The 18,548-nt window shown below is 51.1% G+C and overlaps 1 protein-coding gene across 14 annotated transcripts in view; it reads right to left on the reverse strand.

The window, feature by feature from the left end:
• LOC137357390 (G2/mitotic-specific cyclin-B3-like) overlaps positions 1-18,548 on the reverse strand; it is a 62,633-nt gene continuing 44,085 nt past the window's right edge. For 11 of the 14 annotated variants that reach the window (XM_068023712.1, XM_068023707.1, XM_068023703.1 and 8 more), the window contains 7 exons: positions 13,948-14,046; positions 10,134-10,226; positions 8,925-9,062; positions 7,771-7,926; positions 5,753-5,902; positions 3,931-4,061; positions 1-3,049 (listed from right to left, as the gene is read on the reverse strand). In XM_068023712.1, the coding sequence (XP_067879813.1) occupies positions 2,968-3,049; positions 3,931-4,061; positions 5,753-5,902; positions 7,771-7,926; positions 8,925-9,062; positions 10,134-10,226; positions 13,948-14,046 (849 nt within the window). In that variant the 3' untranslated portion in view covers positions 1-2,967. The remainder of the gene's footprint in view (positions 3,050-3,930; positions 4,062-5,752; positions 5,903-7,770; positions 7,927-8,924; positions 9,063-10,133; positions 10,227-13,947; positions 14,047-18,548) is intronic. The other 3 variants (XM_068023713.1, XM_068023714.1, XM_068023715.1) reach the window with 3 other exon arrangements.

Raw genomic sequence — 18,548 nt, forward strand, 5'->3', positions numbered from 1 at the left:
GGAGGGAGACAGCGAGTGGGCAGGGGTGAGATATCTCACTTTAGAACATGTGGATCACAGATCAGTGGGTGTGGGAGCAGACTCTTTATTGGAGGTCACACGCTCGTACGTAACACTCGAGAAAGATAGGCAAAGAAATGTTGAATCAAAGAGAGAGGAAGTTACATTAATTATATAAAGCTGTGGTTGGGCTACATCTGCAGTAACTGTGTTCAGTTCCGGGCTCCGCACCTCAGGAAGGATATATTGACCTTGGAGGGGGTGCAGCACAGATTCACCAGAATGATACTGGGGCTAAAAGGGTTAAATTACGAGGACAGGTTTGCACAGACTCGGCTTGTATTCCCTCGAGTGTAGAAGATTAAGGGGGTGATCTAATCGAGGTGTTTACGATGATTAAAGGAGTTGATCGGGTCGATAGAGAGAAACTATTTCCTCTGGTGGGGGGAGTCCAGAACAAGGGGGCAGAACCTTCAAATTAGAGCCAGGCCGTTCAGGGGTGATGTCAGGAAGCCCTTCTTCACACAAAGGGGAGTGGAAATCTGGAACTCTCTCCCCCCAGAAAGCTGTCGAGGCTGGGGTTTGGAAATGTCAAAACTGAAATTGTTTTTTTTGTTGGGTAAGGGGATTACGGTTATGGAACCAAGGTGGGTAGATGGAGTTGAGATACAGATCGGCCATGATCTAACTGAATGTCGGAACAGACTCAAGGGGCTGAATGGCCTCCTCCTGTTCCTAGATCAAAGGTGGCAGTTCCACACTAACTATGGCACCAACTTGAAAAGGAAGTCAGTTTGCAGTCCAGGCCCCTGGCCTCACATTATGATGAAGACATTACAGCTTGACTGGTTGTCAAGGTGTGTGGTTGAGCGTGAGCGTGGTGATTGGCGAGGGGGCAATTCCAGAATGGCCTCAGCTCCGGTTTGGCCCAGTGGAGATGGATCACAGACATATACTCCCCACCTAAGCCCCCGCCCGCCTGCCTGCCCTTCAATTCATGCAGACACAGAGTCCATCAAAAGCTGTTCTCAGTCTCTCTGCTCTGCGATGCGACCAGGCGATGGAAACCACAAGGAAGTGTCTTTCTCCTCCGTCCTCACCAGCCAGCACTGAAGGGTCTGTCTCTGAGCTGAGGTATGGCTCCCCCAAACTCAGCAGTCTCACGGTTTCTTGTTCAGTTGAATGCTCTGCACATGTGAGGTTCAACATCAGGTACACCTGATGTACACACACTCACAAGCACACACGCGCACACACAGTCATGCTCTCAATCAAATACAGACACACACATACACCCATCCCCACACAGAGACACACAGACATTCACAAACACTCAGACACATTCTCACACTCACAGAGACACACACAGACTCATTGAGACTTACTGAGAGACACACATGTACTCCCACATGCACAGTTGCTTCAGCTCAGATCAGCCAGCTGGGTGTGGGTCTGAAAGTGAGCACTTATAATGTACATGGGTATGAATGAGTTTCCCTGTACTGCATGAGTGTGCTGATGTGTGTATTTGTATCTGAATGTGACTTAGCATGCCTGTACACGGGTGAGTGAACGCGTGCGCCTGTACACGGGTGTGTGAACGCGTGCGCCTGTACACGGGTGAGTGAACGCGTGCGCCTGTACACGGGTGAGTGAACGCGTGCGCCTGTACACGGGTGTGTGCACGCGTGCGCCTGTACACGGGTGAGTGAACGCGTGCGCCTGTACACAGGTGAGTGCACGCGTGCGCCTGTACACGGGTGTGTGCACGCGTGCGCCTGTACACGGGTGAGTGAACGCGTGCGCCTGTACACGGGTGAGTGAACGCGTGCGCCTGTACACGGGTGAGTGAACGCGTGCGCTTGAACACGGGTGTGTGAACACGTGCGCCTGTACACGGGTGTGTGAACGCGTGCGCCTGTACACGGGTGAGTGAACGCATGCGCCTGTACACGGGTGTGTGAACGCGTGCGCCTGTACACGGGTGAGTGAACGCGTGCGCCTGTACACAGGTGAGTGAACGCGTGCGCCTGTACACGGGTGTGTGAACGCGTGTGCCTGTACACGGGTGTGTGAACGCGTGCGCCTGTACACGGGTGAGTGAACGCGTGCGCCTGTACACGGGTGAGTGAACGCGTGCGCCTGTACACGGGTGTGTGAACGCGTGCGCCTGTACACGGGTGAGTGAACGCGTGCGCCTGTACACGGGTGTGTGAACGCGTGCGCCTGTACACGGGTGTGTGAACGCGTGCGCCTGTACTGTATGTGACTGTGTGAATGACTGTACATACATGTGCGCACATGTGTGTATCTAAGTTTTACACTGGTGAGCCACTCAAATAAAATGATCATGTCCCACACTTACAGAACCTCACAGGTAGTTGCTTTTGACGAGACTCATTTTTACACAGCCAGCTTCTGTGAGCAATTACACACAGGGACATCCCAGTCCAGCAAGATCTCTCAATCAAACAGGATCCCCAGGTCCAGGGAGATTCCCTGGACCAATGAGATCTCCCAAACCAACATGATCTCCGTGACCAACAGGATTTTTTTTTATTCAATCATGGGATTTGGGCATGCCTGGCAAGGGCAGCATTTATTGCCCATCCTGAATTGCCCTTGATCACCCGGTCCAGCGGGGTCTCCAGGTCCAATGAAATCCCCTGAAGCAGTCGTGGAGTTGGGGGAAACCTCTTCGGTCAACCTGCAGAGACTGAAGAGGGAGATCTGAGGAGTTCCGGAGAATGAGGGTGATCCACACAGACGAGAGGGGCCTCGGTGCCGGGTACGGCGCAGTTGATCCTTGGCATTTGGCGGGTGTCTGTTTGTGCGCCCGGCTGCAGAAAGCCCACTGCACGTCCAAGGCACTCGAGAGCTGCTGCCTTTGGAAAGATGGGGACGAGGGATGGAAGGTAAAGATCGTGGAGTGATGCAGTCACCATCCCAACATCCACTGATGGGTTTCTAGGAATCTTCCTCTCTAGACACCAACTCCTTCAATTCCACGGCTCCCAGAGCAGGGATTTTAGCCACTTCGAAGGATACTCTGGAGAAGATTATGGTGCAAATCATGTATAAAATAGGACAGTTGACAGCCCTCCTCTAAAGCAGTGGTGAGGTTCCTTTACGTAATCTTGACTGTCCATTTCAATTGTTAAATATTTGAAAGACAAAGCTTTCTTCAGAGAATCTTACAGCACAAAAGGAGGCCATTCGGCCCATCGTGTCCGTGCCGGCTCTTTGAAAGAGCTATCCAATCAGTGCCACTCCCCCCTGCTCTTTCCCCACAGCCCTGTAATTTTTCCCCCTTCCACTATTTATCCAATTCCCTTTTGAAAGTTACTATTGAATCTGCTTCCACCGCCCTTTCAGGCAGCGCGTTCCAGATCACAACAACTCACTGTGTAAAAACATTCTCCTCATCTCCCCCTCTGGGTCTTTTACTGATTATCTTCAATCTGTGTCCCTCTGGTTACCGAGCCTCCTGTCACTGGAAACACTTTCTCCTCATTTACTCTGTCAAAACCCTTCCTGATTTTGAACACCTCTATTAAATCCCCTCCTTAACCTTCACTTCTCTAAGGAGAACAATCCCAGCTTCTTTTGACATCCTTCATAAGTTGTGGTGCTCAGACTTGGACACAATACTCTAGCTGGGGCCTGACTTGGGATTTATACAGGGTTTAGTGTAACGTCCAGAGTTCAGGGGCTGCTATGGTAATCCTAGTGACCCGTCCTCGTTCCCCATCACCCTGCCCTTAGAAAGAGCAACAGGTGAGGACTGGTTTTTCAAAAAAAAAAGTTCAGAACCATCTGGAAGAGTTTGAGCCAATGTCTTTTCTTGCCGAGACCTTCCACGTAGTCACGGCTTTCCCAACACCCTTCCACCCCCATGATTAACGCAGCTACAATGAAGTGAAGACGTACCGGTGAGAGTATTTGGAGTAAATCACCCGGAGTTTCCTGTGTGGCTGCTCTCTGACCATCTTGTTCAGTCTGCCGAGGAGCCCGTCTGGCCTACGCTGGGTGTAGTCTGCTGGCTGCTTCACACTACGTGGCTGAGAGAGAAAGAGAGAAGGGGACAGAGAGAGAAAGAGTCAGAAAGAGAGACAGACAGAAACAGAGCGAGCAAGAGAGAGAGACAGCGAATTTGAGCAAGATATAGAGAGACAAAGAGACAATGAACAAAAGTGAAAGAGAAAAAATAGCAAGGAAGGAAGGAAGTACGTTTTTATTCATTTCTTTTTTTAAAAAATTCATTCATGGGATGCGGGCGTCGCTGACGAGGCCAACATTTGTTGCCCATCCCTGATCGCCCTCGAGAAGGGGGTGGTGAGCTGCCTTCTTAAATGGTTGCAGTCCGTGGCACACCCACAGTGCTGTTAGGGAGGGAGTTCCAGGATTTTAACCCAGTGACGATGAAGGCACGAGGAAGATTGGTCCCACAAGTGAGGGATCAGAAAGCTGATAGTTCCCCACGGAGCAGGCCTCACACAGGCTGCGTTCCCTTACCTGCCTCTCCTGAAGGCAGCAGATCCCATCCAAGGCCCCACCAACTGGGATGGGCTCTTTGCCATGAGGGCCATGCCATGAGCCTGACATCACCACCTTGCATTTATATAGCACCTTTAACATTGTAAAATGTCTCAAGGTGCTCCACAGGAGCAATTAACAAACAAAATTTGACACCGAGCCACATGAGGAGATATTCAGGACAGGTGACCAAAAGCTTGGTCAAAGAGGTCGGTTTTAAGGAGCAACTTAAAGGAGGAGCAAGAGGCGGAGAGGTTTAGGGAGGGAATTCCAGAGCTTCGGGCCCCAGGCAGCTGAAGGCACAGCCGCCAATGGTGGAGCCATTAAAATCAGGGATGTTCAAGTGGCCAGAATTGGGGATCTCGGAGGGTTGTAGGGCTGGAAGAGGTTACAGAGATAGGGAGGGGAGAGGACATGGACGGATTTGAAAACGAGGATGGGAATTTTAAAATTAAGGACGGGAGCCAATGGAGGTCAGCGAGCACCGGGGGTGATGGTGAACAGGACTTGGTGTGAGTTAGAACACGGGGCAGCAGAGTTTAGGATGAGGTCAAATTTACAGAAGGTGGAAGATGGGAGGCTGTTCAGGAGAGCATTGGAATAGTCAAGTCTGGAGGTAATAAAGGTATCGATAAGGCTTTCAGCAGCTGGTGAGCTGAGGCAGGGGCAGAGACAAGCAATGTTACAGAGGTGGAAACAAGCACAGTTTAGAGTGAAGAATGGCAGAGCAGGGGGTGGCTCGGCTGAGGCTAACTGTATCATCGCTGCTGGGACGATGGTGGAGAGCAGGGAACTCGGCACTGAGTGGAGATGGAACTGGAGCCAGAGAGAGACTCAGCACTACTCTCACCCACCCGTTCAGAGAGGGCCGGAACAGGCACAGCAAGCTGAAGTGGGCAAACACCTGCCTCAAAACATGTGGAACGTCGCGCTGGTGCACACAAACCTTCGCCCGTCCAAACTTTGACCCCCACACAAGACGGTTCAACCTTGGGTGTCCGCGGCACCGAATGGAAAGTGCCAGATTGTGTCTTTGTGGCTGGGTCCTCGGGTGGCAATTTAGAGCCTCTTTAAGTGTGGCACCAATGGTGAGAAACCCCCGCCACCCCCCCACCCCCTCCGCCCCTCCCCCTCCCCCAACCACCATCAGCCCCCCACCCCTCACCCCTCACCCCTCACCACCCTCTCATCACGTACAAAGCCGATAGGGACGGACCTTTCCATCCGGACTGTCCATCTTCATAGCCAGGCAAAGACAGGCTGATGCCACGCAGGATGACCGGTCCTCCACATAACTGTAGTCCTGCAGTGACAGTTCACAAATGTAATGCGCCAATGCCAGAGTCTTCATCCCAACCTTAGTGCACTGCACTTGGAAAACAAGATGGACAGTTAAGTCCTTGTGACCATAGGAACATGGGGAGGCCATTCAGCCCCTCAAGCCTGTTCTGTCATTCAATTAGATCATGACTGATCTGTGACCTAACTCCATATTCCCACCTTTGCCTCAAACCTCTTAATACCTTTGGTATCAATCTCACATTTAAAATTTACAACGGTTATTTGCAGAAGAGAGTTTCAAACTTCTACCACCCTTTCTGTGTAGAAGTGTTTGCTAATTTCCCTCCTGAAAGGTCTGGCTCTAATTTTTAGACTCTACCCCCTACCAGTGGAAATAGTTTTCTGTAGCTATTCATGAAATTTTAATCATCTGTGCACGTAGACCCCCCCCCCCACTCCCCCCCCCCCCCCCCGCCTATGTTTCGTTGGACCTCTACTGTTTCTAGCATTGAGCTCCTTGCTTGCTCCAAAACCCCATCCTTCACCTCCTCACAAGCCTTCCCCCAGTCTCTCCTGTCCTCCTGAAGGTGCTGATACATACTGGAATTTCCTGAAATGTGGCACTTTCCAGGAATTAGGGAAATGGAGTTGAGGCAAAAGGTCAGCCACGACCACACTGAAAGGCGGACCAGGCTCGAAGGGCCGAATGGCCTACTCCTGCTTCTATTTCTTATGTTCCTCTGTAATCCTGAGCTTCCTTTTACAACTGTAAAATATTTCTCAGATAAGATTTGATTCATAACATCAGGGAAGTACAGAAAAAGGCCCATTTGCAGGGCGATCGGGGAAAGAGCCGGGGGGGAAATGGGGCTAATATGAGACAGCTCTTCCAAAGGGCTGGCACAAGCACGATGGGCTGAACGGCCTCTTCTGTTCTGTGAAATTCTATCAATAAGATCTTGCCTTTGACATATTTTCAGTTGTTTAAAAAAATAAGTGAAGGTTACTTTGCACGGTCAAGTCAGATTTTTGGATACTAAGAGAATTAATGGATGTGGGAATCTCCAGTTCTTTTGCTAATTATCTTAAATCTGTGTCCTCTGGTAACTGACCCTCCTCCCCAGTGGAAACAGTTTCTCCTTATTTACTCTATCAAAACCCTCCCCCCACCATCATTTTGAACATCTTAACCTTCTCTGCTCTAAGGAGAACAATCCCAGTTTCTCCCAGTCTCTCCACATCACGGAAGTCCCTCATCCCTGGGACCATTCCAGTAAATCTCCACTACACCCTCTTTACACCTGATCTGGTGTGCAGAATTGCGCTGTAAGTTTCTATGATTCTGGGGTATCTGGGAATTAACGGAAGCCAGAATAAAATTGGGTTGTCAGCTGCCCGAAGCCGCATGAAACCCCGGGATGAAACCCCAGACACTCAGGAGGATAATATTACTGGTCACGGACCTGGTTATATACCAGCTGATCAGGGTCATTGAGCGATGACATGACTCAGCTTTGGTTAGATTGTGGCACTCCCTCATGACTAAAATAGTCAACAACTTGCAATTATATAGCACCTTTAACCTAATGAGAAACATCCCAAGGCTTTCACAGGAGCATCATCAAACTAATTTGGTCAAAGAGGTCGGTTTTGAGGAAGGTCTTAAAGGAGGAGAGAGAGAGGCAGAGAAGTTTAGGGAGGGAATTCCAGAGCTTAGGACCCAGGCAGCTGAAGGCACGGTCACCAATGGTGGAGCGATGGAAATCGGGGATGCACAAGAGGGACAATGGAGTCCCACCAACTCTTACTGCTTAGGCTCACAAATGAGGAAGAGTCTCTGCCCTCAGTAAACCTGTGGAACTGTACCCTGGGAGGAGGCAACCATTTCAGAAGAAGGAGGAGGCAAAATGCAAAACACCCGGAATAACCAATCGCGGTTGGTCTTGGGATTACCTTTGCATAGTGGCGGAGGAAGCTGTACGCAGTTGGGACGTTGATATCAAAGTCAAGTGCTTGAAGAATTGTCCTCTCCATCCTGAGCATCTCTGCTCGTTTGTAGCTGTCATCGCAGATATAGAGAAAGTCATCAACATAGAGCGGGCAAAACTCCTGCAAGGAGAGAGACAGAGAATGATAGAGAGAGAGACAAAGATGGAGAGAGACAGAGAGTGATAGAGATGGAGAGAGGCAGAGAATCATGAGATATACAGAGAGAGAGAGAGACAGAGACAGAGAGCGAGACGGAGAGAGAGAGAGACAGCAAGAGGAGAGTGATGGAGATTGATGGGGAGGGGGAGAGAGGGAGAGTGACAGAAAGAGGAGAGAGACAGAGATGGAGAGCGAGGGGATTGTGGGTTGGAGCAATGCAGTGAGAGTGAGCTGGACAGAGATGGAGAGTGAGGGGATTGTGGGTTGGAGCAGTGCAGTGAGAGTGAGGGGATTGTGGGTTGGAGCAGTGCAGTGAGAGTGAGGGGATTGTGGGTTGGAGCAATGCAGTGAGAGTGAGCTGGACAGAGATGGAGAGTGAGGGGATTGTGGGTTGGAGCAGTGCAGTGAGAGTGAGCTGGACAGAGATGGAGGGTGAGGGGATTGTGGGTTGGAGCAGTGCAGTGAGAGTGAGCTGGACAGAGATGGAGAGTGAGGGGATTGTGGGTTGGAGCAGTGCAGTGAGAGTGAGGGGATTGTGGGTTGGAGCAGTGCAGTGAGAGTGAGCTGGACAGAGATGGAGGGTGAGGGGATTATGGGTTGGAGCAGTGCAGTGAGAGTGAGGGGATTGTGGGTTGGAGCAGTGCAGTGAGAGTGAGGGGATTGTGGGTTGGAGCAGTGCAGTGAGAGTGAGGGGATTGTGGGTTGGAGCAATGCAGTGCGAGTGAGCTGGACAGAGATGGAGAGTGAGGGGATTGTGGGTTGGAGCAGTGCAGTGAGAGTGAGCTGGACAGAGATGGAGGGTGAGGGGATTGTGGGTTGGAGCAGTGCAGTGAGAGTGAGGGGATTGTGGGTTGGAGCAGTGCAGTGAGAGTGAGGGGATTGTGGGTTGGAGCAGTGCAGTGAGAGCGAGCTGGATGGGGGTACAGGGGACAGGGTTTGCTCTTTACAGAGGTGCTCACCTCGAACTTGGCAGCAATGAGTAACGAGGTCGCACCGACTAGCTGCAGGGCATCACGCCGGCACAGCTGCTTCGACAGGAAGCAATCGACCATCTTCACCGCCAGGTACAGAGTCTCGAGGTTTAGGTCATAACACTCCTGCGGGCAGCAAGAAAACAGATTCCTGTTAAAGAGAGAAAGTGAAATCGATCAAGAGAGAGAGTGAGGGGGAGAGAGAGAGAGTGATAGGTGGACAGAGAAAGAAAGAGAGAGGGACAGGTGGAAAGAGAAAGAGGCAGATAAAGAGAGCCAGAGAGAGAATCAGAGAATGTGACAGAGATCAACAGAGAAAAAAAGAAAAAAACTTATATTTCTAACGCATCTTTCACCCACAGGATGTCCCAAAGCACTTTACAGTCAATGAAGTAGTTTTTGAAGTAGTAATGTAGCAGCCAATTTCCACACAGCAAGATCCCACAAACAGCAATGTGATTATGACCAAATCATCTGTTTTTCTTTTTAGTGACGTTGGTTGAGGGATAACGTCTCATCCGAAAATCGGCACTTCTGACAGTGCAGCACTCCCTCGGTACTGGCACTGGAGTGTCAGCTGGGATTATGTGCTGAAGTTTCTGGAGTGACACTTGAACCCACAACCTTCTAAAAGGAAAAGGAAGGCAGATCGATAGTGTGAAAGAGAGAGGGAAATAAAAAGGAAATAAATTAACAGGGAGTGTGAAGACAAGGAAAAGAAAGATAAAGCGAAGAGAGAGAAAAAACTGAAGCTGGATTAAGAGGAAGTTCCGAGAGACAGAGCATGCAGTGTGAAGGGACAGTGACAGAAAGAGAGAGACGGAGAGTGATGGGAAAGAGGGGGAGAGAGAGAGAGAGGGTGACAGACAGAAGAGAGAGACAGAGAGTGATGGAAGAAACAGAGATTGATGGGGAGAAGGGAGAGAGGGAAAGTAACAGAAAATGGAGAGAGATGGAGAGTGATGGAAAGAGATGGAGACTGATGGGGAAGGTGGAGAGAGAGAGTGACAGAAAGAAGAGAGAGACTGAGAGTGATGGAAGAAATGGAGATTGAGGGGAAGTGAAGACTGGGTGAAGAGACAGCCTGGCTTGGCCAATTGGGCAAGAGTTGCGACTCAGGGAACCCTGGCTCAGGACAGATTAAGGCCCAGACTCTCCCTGTTCACCCAGAGTCCAGGCAGGACCCATCCAACATACCTGAACTTCCACCATCCAGTCAATCAGAATCGCTCTCATCTGTACGTTGATCTCTGGCTGTCGGTGTATGTAACTCGGCAGGGCAAACTGCTTCTGCAGGGAGCACAGAGACACACATCCTGTTTGTATTCTTTTCCAGAGAGAATGAACGCTCGCCAATGTTTCAGACAGCTGTCTGAGAGAAATGGGTCTTCCACCCCACTGCTCAATGGGCTTTTCCATGACAAGGTTACCTGTTTCTGCCTCAGCAGCTCAACGCCCTGTCAATATGACACTGAGCGGGCAACTGAACCCATTCTGGGGGCAGATATACCGGCATGCCCGATTAGCTTCACAGCTCAGCCACGGCTCAGTGCATCACACACTCACCTCTCAGAGTTAGACCATCGGGGGTTCAAGTCCCTGCTCCAGAGACTTGAGCACCGTAATTTAGGCTGACACTCCACAGTGCCAGCACTGAGGGAGTGCTGCACTGTCAGAGGGTCAGTACTGAGGGAGTGCTGCACTGTCAGAGGGTCAGTACTGAGGGAGTGCTGCACTGTCAGAGGGTCAGTACTGAGGGAGTGCTGCACTGTCGGAGGGTCAGTACTGAGGGAGTGCTGCACTGTCAGAGGGTCAGTACTGAGGGAGTGCTGCACTGTCGCAGGGTCAGTACTGAGGGAGTGCTGCACTGTCACAGGGTCAGTACTGAGGGAGCGCTGCACTGTCAGAGGGTCAGTACTGAGGAGGTGCTGCACTGTCACAGGGTCAGTACTGAGGGAGTGCTGCACTGTCGCAGGGTCAGTACTGAGGGAGTGCTGCACTGTCACAGGGTCAGTACGGAGGGAGTGCTGCACTGTCAGAGGGTCAGTACTGAGGGAGTGCTGCACTGTCAGAGGGTCAGTACTGAGGGAGTGCTGCACTGTCACAGGGTCAGTACTGAGGGAGCGCTGCACTGTCAGAGGGTCAGTACTGAGGGAGTGCTGCACTGTCAGGGGGTCAGTACTGAGGGAGTGCTGCACTGTCACAGGGTCAGTACTGAGGGAGCGCTGCACTGTCAGAGGGTCAGTACTGAGGGAGCACTGCACTGTCAGAGGGTCAGTACTGAGGGAGTGCTGCACTGTCGGAGGGTCAGTACTGAGGGAGTGCGGCACTGTCAGAGGGTCAGTACGGAGGGAGAGCTGCACTGTCACAGGGTCAGTACTGAGGGAGCGCTGCACTGTCAGAGGGTCAGTACTGAGGGAGTGCTGCACTGTCAGAGGGTCAGTACTGAGGGAGTGCTGCACTGTCAGAGGGTCAGTACTGAGGGAGCGCTGCACTGTCAGAGGGTCAGTACTGAGGGAGCGCTGCACTGTCAGAGGGTCAGTACTGAGGGAGTGCTGCAATGTCAGAGGGTCAGTACAGAGGGAGCGCTGCACTGTCACAGGGTCAGTACTGAGGGAGCGCTGCACTGTCAGAGGGTCAGTACAGAGGGAGTGCTGCACTGTCACAGGGTCAGTACTGAGGGAGCGCTGCACTGTCAGAGGGTCAGTACTGAGGGAGTGCTGCACTGTCACAGGGTCAGTACTGAGGGAGCGCTGCACTGTCAGAGGGTCAGTACTGAGGGAGTGCTGCACTGTCACAGGGTCAGGACTGAGGGAGTGCTGCACTGTCGCAGGGTCAGTACTGAGGGAGTGCTGCACTGTCACAGGGTCAGTACGGAGGGAGTGCTGCACTGTCAGAGGGTCAGTACTGAGGGAGTGCTGCACTGTCAGAGGGTCAGTACTGAGGGAGTGCTGCACTGTCACAGGGTCAGTACTGAGGGAGCGCTGCACTGTCAGAGGGTCAGTACTGAGGGAGTGCTGCACTGTCAGAGGGTCAGTACTGAGGGAGTGCTGCACTGTCACAGGGTCAGTACTGAGGGAGCGCTGCACTGTCAGAGGGTCAGTACTGAGGGAGCGCTGCACTGTCAGAGGGTCAGTACTGAGGGAGTGCTGCACTGTCAGAGGGTCAGTACTGAGGGAGTGCGGCACTGTCAGAGGGTCAGTATGGAGGGAGAGCTGCACTGTCACAGGGTCAGTACTGAGGGAGCGCTGCACTGTCAGAGGGTCAGTACTGAGGGAGTGCTGCACTGTCAGAGGGTCAGTACTGAGGGAGTGCTGCACTGTCAGAGGGTCAGTACTGAGGGAGAGCTGCACTGTCAGAGGGTCAGTACTGAGGGAGCGCTGCACTGTCAGAGGGTCAGTACTGAGGGAGTGCTGCACTGTCAGAGGGTCAGTACAGAGGGAGTGCTGCACTGTCACAGGGTCAGTACTGAGGGAGTGCTGCACTGTCAGATGGTCAGTACTGAGGGAGTGCTGCACTGTCAGAGGGTCAGTACTGAGGGAGTGCCGCACAGTCAGAGGGTCAATACTGAGGGAGTGCTGCACTGTCACAGGGTCAGTACTGAGGGAGTGCTGCACTGTCACAGGGTCAGTACTGAGGGAGCGCTGCACTGTCAGAGGGTCAGTACAGAGGGAGTGCTGCACTGTCACAGGGTCAGTACTGAGGGAGTGCTGCACTGTCAGATGGTCAGTACTGAGGGAGCGCTGCACTGTCAGAGGGTCAGTACAGAGGGAGTGCTGCACTGTCGGAGGGTCAGTACTGAGGGAGTGCTGCACTGTCACAGGGTCAGTACTGAGGGAGTGCTGCACTGTCAGAGGGTCAGTATTGAGGGAGTGCTGCACTGTCGGAGGGTCGGTACTGAGGGAGTGCTGCACTGTCGGAGGGTCAGTATTGAGGGAGTGCTGCACTGTCGGAGGGTCGATACTGAGGGAGTGCTGCACTGTCAGAGGGTCAGTATTGAGGGAGTGCTGCACTGTCGGAGGGTCAGTACTGAGGGAGTGCTGCACTGTCAGAAGGTCAGTATTGAGGGAGTGCTGCACTGTCGGAGGGTCAGTCCTGAGGGAGTGCTGCACTGTCACAGGGTCAGTACTGAGGGAGTGCTGCACTGTCAGAGGGTCAGTATTGAGGGAGTGCTGCACTGTCGGAGGGTCGGTACTGAGGGAGTGCTGCACTGTCGGAGGGTCAGTACTGAGGGAGTGATGCACTGTCGGAGGGTCGGTACTGAGGGAGTGCTGCACTATCAGAAGGTCAGTACTGAGAGAGTGCTGCACTGTTGGAGGGTCAGTACTGAGGGAGTGCTGCACTGTCGGAGGGTCAGTATTGAGGGAGTGCTGCACTGTCAGAGGGTCAGTACTGAGGGAGTCTCGCACTGTCTGGAGGGTCAGTACTGAAGGAGTGCCGCACTGTCGGAGGGTCAGTACTGAAGGAGTGCTGCACTGTCGGAGGGTCAGTACTGAGGGAGTGCTGCACTGTCGGAGGGTCAGTACTGAGGGAGTGCTGCACTGTCGGAGGGTCAGTACTGAGGGAGTGCCGCACTGTCGGCAGGTCAGTACTGAGGGAGTGCTGCACTGTCGGAGGGTCAGTACTGAGGGAGTGCTGCACTGCCAGAGGGTCAGGACTGAGGGAGTGCTGCACTGTCAGAGGGTCTGTACTGAGGGAGTGCCGCACTGTCGGAGGGTCAGTACTGAGGGAGTGCTGCACTGTCGGAGGGTCAGTACTGAGGGAACTATCAACCACTCCCTGTGGTAGTGAGTTCCACATTCTCACCACTCTCTGGGGAAAGTAATTTCTCCTGAATTCTCCATCGGATTGATTTGAGACTACCTTATATTTATAGCCCCTAGTTTTAGGGACCCCCATCGCTCCCACCACTCCTACCGCCACACCCCCCCTCCCCCCACCCTACCCTGCCCTTCCACCATCTGGGTACCCTGCTTTCCAACTCTGTGTAGGAGACAAACATGGAGCTGACCTCTCGCTGTGTCATGTAGTTAAATATGTCCTCAGCGTATATGGCTGCCACTGCTGGTTCCTCCAGGCTGTAGATGATGCTGAGATGAAGTGGACGAGGCTGCGGGTTTGTACCCCGAGGGAGTATTTCGGGGGAAGAGGACAGTGGTTAGGTCAAACCATTTTCAAGCACTAATTACTGGACAACATTCCCAAGTGTGCACACACCACTCTATCCCAATTGAGGCACACGCAAGGAGTTCATGTCTGACAGCCTTCGGTGTGCAGTCACAACTTAAGCGAGCCTGCACTATGGCTGAACACATATCCCATCTTTTAGTTCCACTGTGACAGGGGAGAGACTTATAGAGAGCACAGAGTGAGTGTAAATGTGTCAACACTGCCTCACACCCGATGGTGACTAGAACAACACTTTCTGCCCTCCTGCAGCAAATCTCCCGGGATAGGCAAGAAAATCCCAGAGGTAAAAACCCTGGGCCGATGAAGGAAAAACTCCTCAGACGATGTAAACCATTCCAGGGGATCACACGGACAAAGGGTTCTCTACTAATAATACACTTGCTTTCTATCCCATCTCTGCCCCAGTCAGGAACCGGTCCAGATCCCTCCTGAAAGCAGTGAGTCACACACCAGCCTGTAGCACATTCCAGACACTCTCGACCCTGGGAAAAGAGGATCCGTCCAATATCCAGGCTATTCCTACTGCAGCCGCCCAGGTCTTCTCCAATCTGTTAAACTGGAATCATCCGTCAATAGGCATGCTATCCAGCCCTTTCATTATTTTATAACCCTCTAATCAGGTTGTCTCTAAGTCTGTGCTGTTGTAAATCAGGCCATGGTCACTCAGGTCATCTGATAATGAAGGTTCTTTAAGCTAAGAATTGTTCCTGTAACTCTCCTGTGGAACTTTTCAGAGGCCAGAATGTCACCTGCCACGTGAAGGGACCAAAAATGGGTGCTATACTCTAGATAACGTCTAACTCTAACCAGCAGGCTGTATAATGACAGAACAATGTTCTTTGATTTGTACTGAATGGGTCTATTAATACAACCCAATATCCTGTTGGCTTTGGCAACAGTTCCTCTGCATTGGCTGTGAACCTCGAGTGACTGTGCACAGTAAACCTAGTTCTTTTACTCTCTTGACCTCTTACAGTATTGACCTCTTCAATGATATGGGCATTCTGAGTTGGTTCTACCAACATGCATGATGCTATTTATCCAAGTTAAATGCAACATCTAAACATCTTTGCAGAAGATTGGGCTCCTCTAGACGTAGCCCTTGCAGAGATTTTGGTGTCATCTCCAAACTTACTTACCATACTCCCAACACCAGCTCATTAATAAAGAAGCTGAAGAGTGCTGTACCTCGGACCGATCCCTGGGGAGCACCACATGTTCCCAAGCTGAACAACATCCGATAACTACAACTGTGGAACTGAAACCAATTCCAAATCCAGTGTTTCAAATCCCCACAGACACCACAAAATTCCACCTTCTGTAGTAACCTAGTGTGATGAACCTTTATTGAAGGCTTTCCGAAATTTCAGGCAGAAAATATCTGCCTCAAAAAACCTCCATTAAATTTGTAAGGTATGACCTACTTCTCCAGACGCCACGATGTGTGTCTCCAACAGCTCCTTGTTTTTCCCAGTGATCATAAAGGAAATCCCTTGAAGCATTTTTCCAATGATGAACACCAGGCTGATAGGCCTGTAATTCCCTGGCTCTGATTTGACCCCTTTTCTTGGAACTGCATAAGCTAGCCTCCAGGCTAAGGAAACTACCCCTGACTCTATTGAAGATGTTGGCAAGGGGCTTACACATCACATGTCCCATTCCTTGAATCACCTTTTGATGGATATTATCCTGATCATCAATGCGAAGATCTCCTATTCTATCCAAGGTGACCACCATCTATTTTAATATTTAGAAAGTTATCGCCAACAGCACATTGCACAGCTAGAATCTGAGCATCAACCTCCGAGAATAGGCATTCAACAATGCTGCCACAGCCTGGCACTCAGTTTGAATTTGCCCTACAACAACCTTTAGTGGGCCTGTATGAACTTTAATGAGCTCCTGACTCCTGACTTTGCTTAAAAAAAACGCTTTGGATATTTACAGCCACAGTTCAGCGCCATCTCCTGTTTCCACAGATCTCTTGGCTAATCTTATTTTGTCGACCTCAATTACATGGTTTCTGTTATCTTAGGAGTTCAATTCCTGGAGTCTGTTTCAATCTGATTTTCCGCTGCACATTCTTAACCAAACACAATGAAGCTAACACCGTTCATAATATTCTGAATACTTCAAAAAATTGAGGGATCGCGCAGTTCTGAGACATAGAACAATGTTGTTTACTCAGTAACAGCATCAAACATTCCCAGGGCATATGCACACGGGGTTAGGTACAGGGACTGGAGTGCATTGTCAACGCCGAGAATGGCATTTTAATTTGAGTTTTTTTTTTGTTTATTTATCTGGTTTTAATAAAGTTATTTTAAAAATATAAGTGTGTATATAAAGGGGGCCTGAGGATTAAAGGCCCCCTCGACATAAGAAATATATAAAGGGGGAAAAGAAAAAAAAACGGGGTTAGATACAGAGTAAAGCTCCCTCTACACTGTCCCCATCAAACACTCCCAGGACAGGTACAGAACGGGGGTTAGATACAGAGTAAAGCTCCCTCTACACTGTCCCCATCAAACACTCCCAGGACAGGTACAGCACGGGGGTTAGATACAGAGTAAAGCTCCCTCGACACTGTCCCCATCAAACACTCCCCAGGACAGGTACAGCACGGGGTAAGATACAGAGTAAAGCTCCCTCTACACTGTCTCCATCAAACACTCCCAGGACAGGTACAGTACAGGGTTAGATACAGAGTAAAGCTCCCTCTGCACTGTCCCCATCAAACACTCCCAGGACAGGTACAGCACGGGGGTTCCGTCCGTCCTCCCCGATTGCCTGCCCCTCTTCCGCGGTTACGTTCGCGCCCGGGTGTCCCTGGAAAAGGAGCATGCGGTGTCCGCCGGTACGCTTGAGGCCTTCCGCGACCGGTGGGCACCGCAGGGACTGGAGTGCATTGTCGGCGCCGAGAATGGCATTTTAATTTGAGTTTTTTGTTTATTTATCTGGTTTTAATAAAGTTATTTTAAAAATATAAGTATGTATATAAAGGGGGCATGAGGAATAAAGGCCCCCTCGACATAAAAAATATATAAAGGGGGCCTGAGGAATAAAGGCCCCCTCGACATAAAAAATATATAAAAGGGGCCTGGGGTATAAAGGTCACCTTAAAAAAAAAGGGAAAAAAAAAACGGGGAAAAAAAAAGAAAAAAAAAAACGGGGGTTAGATACAGAGTAAAGCTCCCTCTACACTGCCCCCATCAAACACTCCCAGGACAGGTACAGTACAGGGTTAGATACAGAGTAAAGCTCCCTCACACTGTCCCATCAAACACTCCCAGGACAGGTACAGTACAGGGTTAGATACAGAGTAAAGCTCCCTCTGCACTATCCCATCAAACACTCCCAGGACAGGTACAGCACTGGGATTGGCTCCTCTGTGATTGGGAATACCGAGTGCCTCAACGAGGTGCAGCTGATAGTGCTGCAGTCAGTTGCTGTAGGTGCTGCTGGAGAAGGAGTGCTGAGGAGAGAACGGCAAAAACTTTTCAACAACTTTTGCTGCAGAGGAGGAAAGACTTTTGGATTAAGCCTGTATTTCGAGGTGGGTGTTGAGCACCAGACTCTTACTTTATTTGGACTGTTGTGGGAGGTGGAAGAGGCCAGAAGAACAAGGGGTGGGGGCTATACAATTCTGCAGGGAGCTGTGCAGTTGCACTAAAGTTGCAGGGAAGCTCCCTCTCCACCCCAATTGCCCAGCCTGAGTCAGCTGAAGCTGCCTGGCTAATATACAGAAGGGGATAAATAGTGCCTGGGCAGCTTCAGCTGACCCAGGTGAAGACGCCTCCCCCAACCAGAAGACCAGGAGTGTTTACAGTGCTCAGAGTACCACCCTTTAAGGAGGAAAAAAAAGCAAAGTCATCGCTTGCAGCCTGTCTTTCCCCTTTCCTGTGTACCCTCAGCCTCTCCCCAAACCTCCTAGTTGGTTTGTTTGTTTGTTTGCTTGTTTGCTTGCCTGCAATTTGGGGGTGGGTTTGGCTCTTGAGCCATGGCAAGCCCATCATCACCGGTGGCGGGGCCTTCTCATACCTATGCGGCTGTAGCCTCTGTGGTCACCCGTGTGACCCCGTCACCTTTTCAATTAATTACTTCAAACCATGGGGTAAAGAGTTATCCCCACCCCAATATGTCTATAGAGGCCTGTGTGAAGGCAATGGCCGAGGTTGTCGGCCCCTCGGCCATTGTGGCAGCCTCAAAAATGTACGGGAAGGCTGTGTTCTTCCTGAAGACCGAGCGGGCCGTGTCCCTGGCCCTGAATAAAGGGCTCACTGTGGGTGGGACTTTCCTGCCGGTGGACCCTCTAGGGGCCACTGCGCAGCGGTTAATGTTATTCCCAGTGAGCTCCTCCTTCCCCACCTGCACCAATTGGGGGAGGTGAGGTCGGGGATCACCCCAATCCCGCTCGGTCTT

The sequence above is a fragment of the Heterodontus francisci genome, chromosome 48 (genome assembly GCF_036365525.1).
Source record: "Heterodontus francisci isolate sHetFra1 chromosome 48, sHetFra1.hap1, whole genome shotgun sequence".
Taxonomy (NCBI): domain Eukaryota; kingdom Metazoa; phylum Chordata; class Chondrichthyes; order Heterodontiformes; family Heterodontidae; genus Heterodontus; species Heterodontus francisci.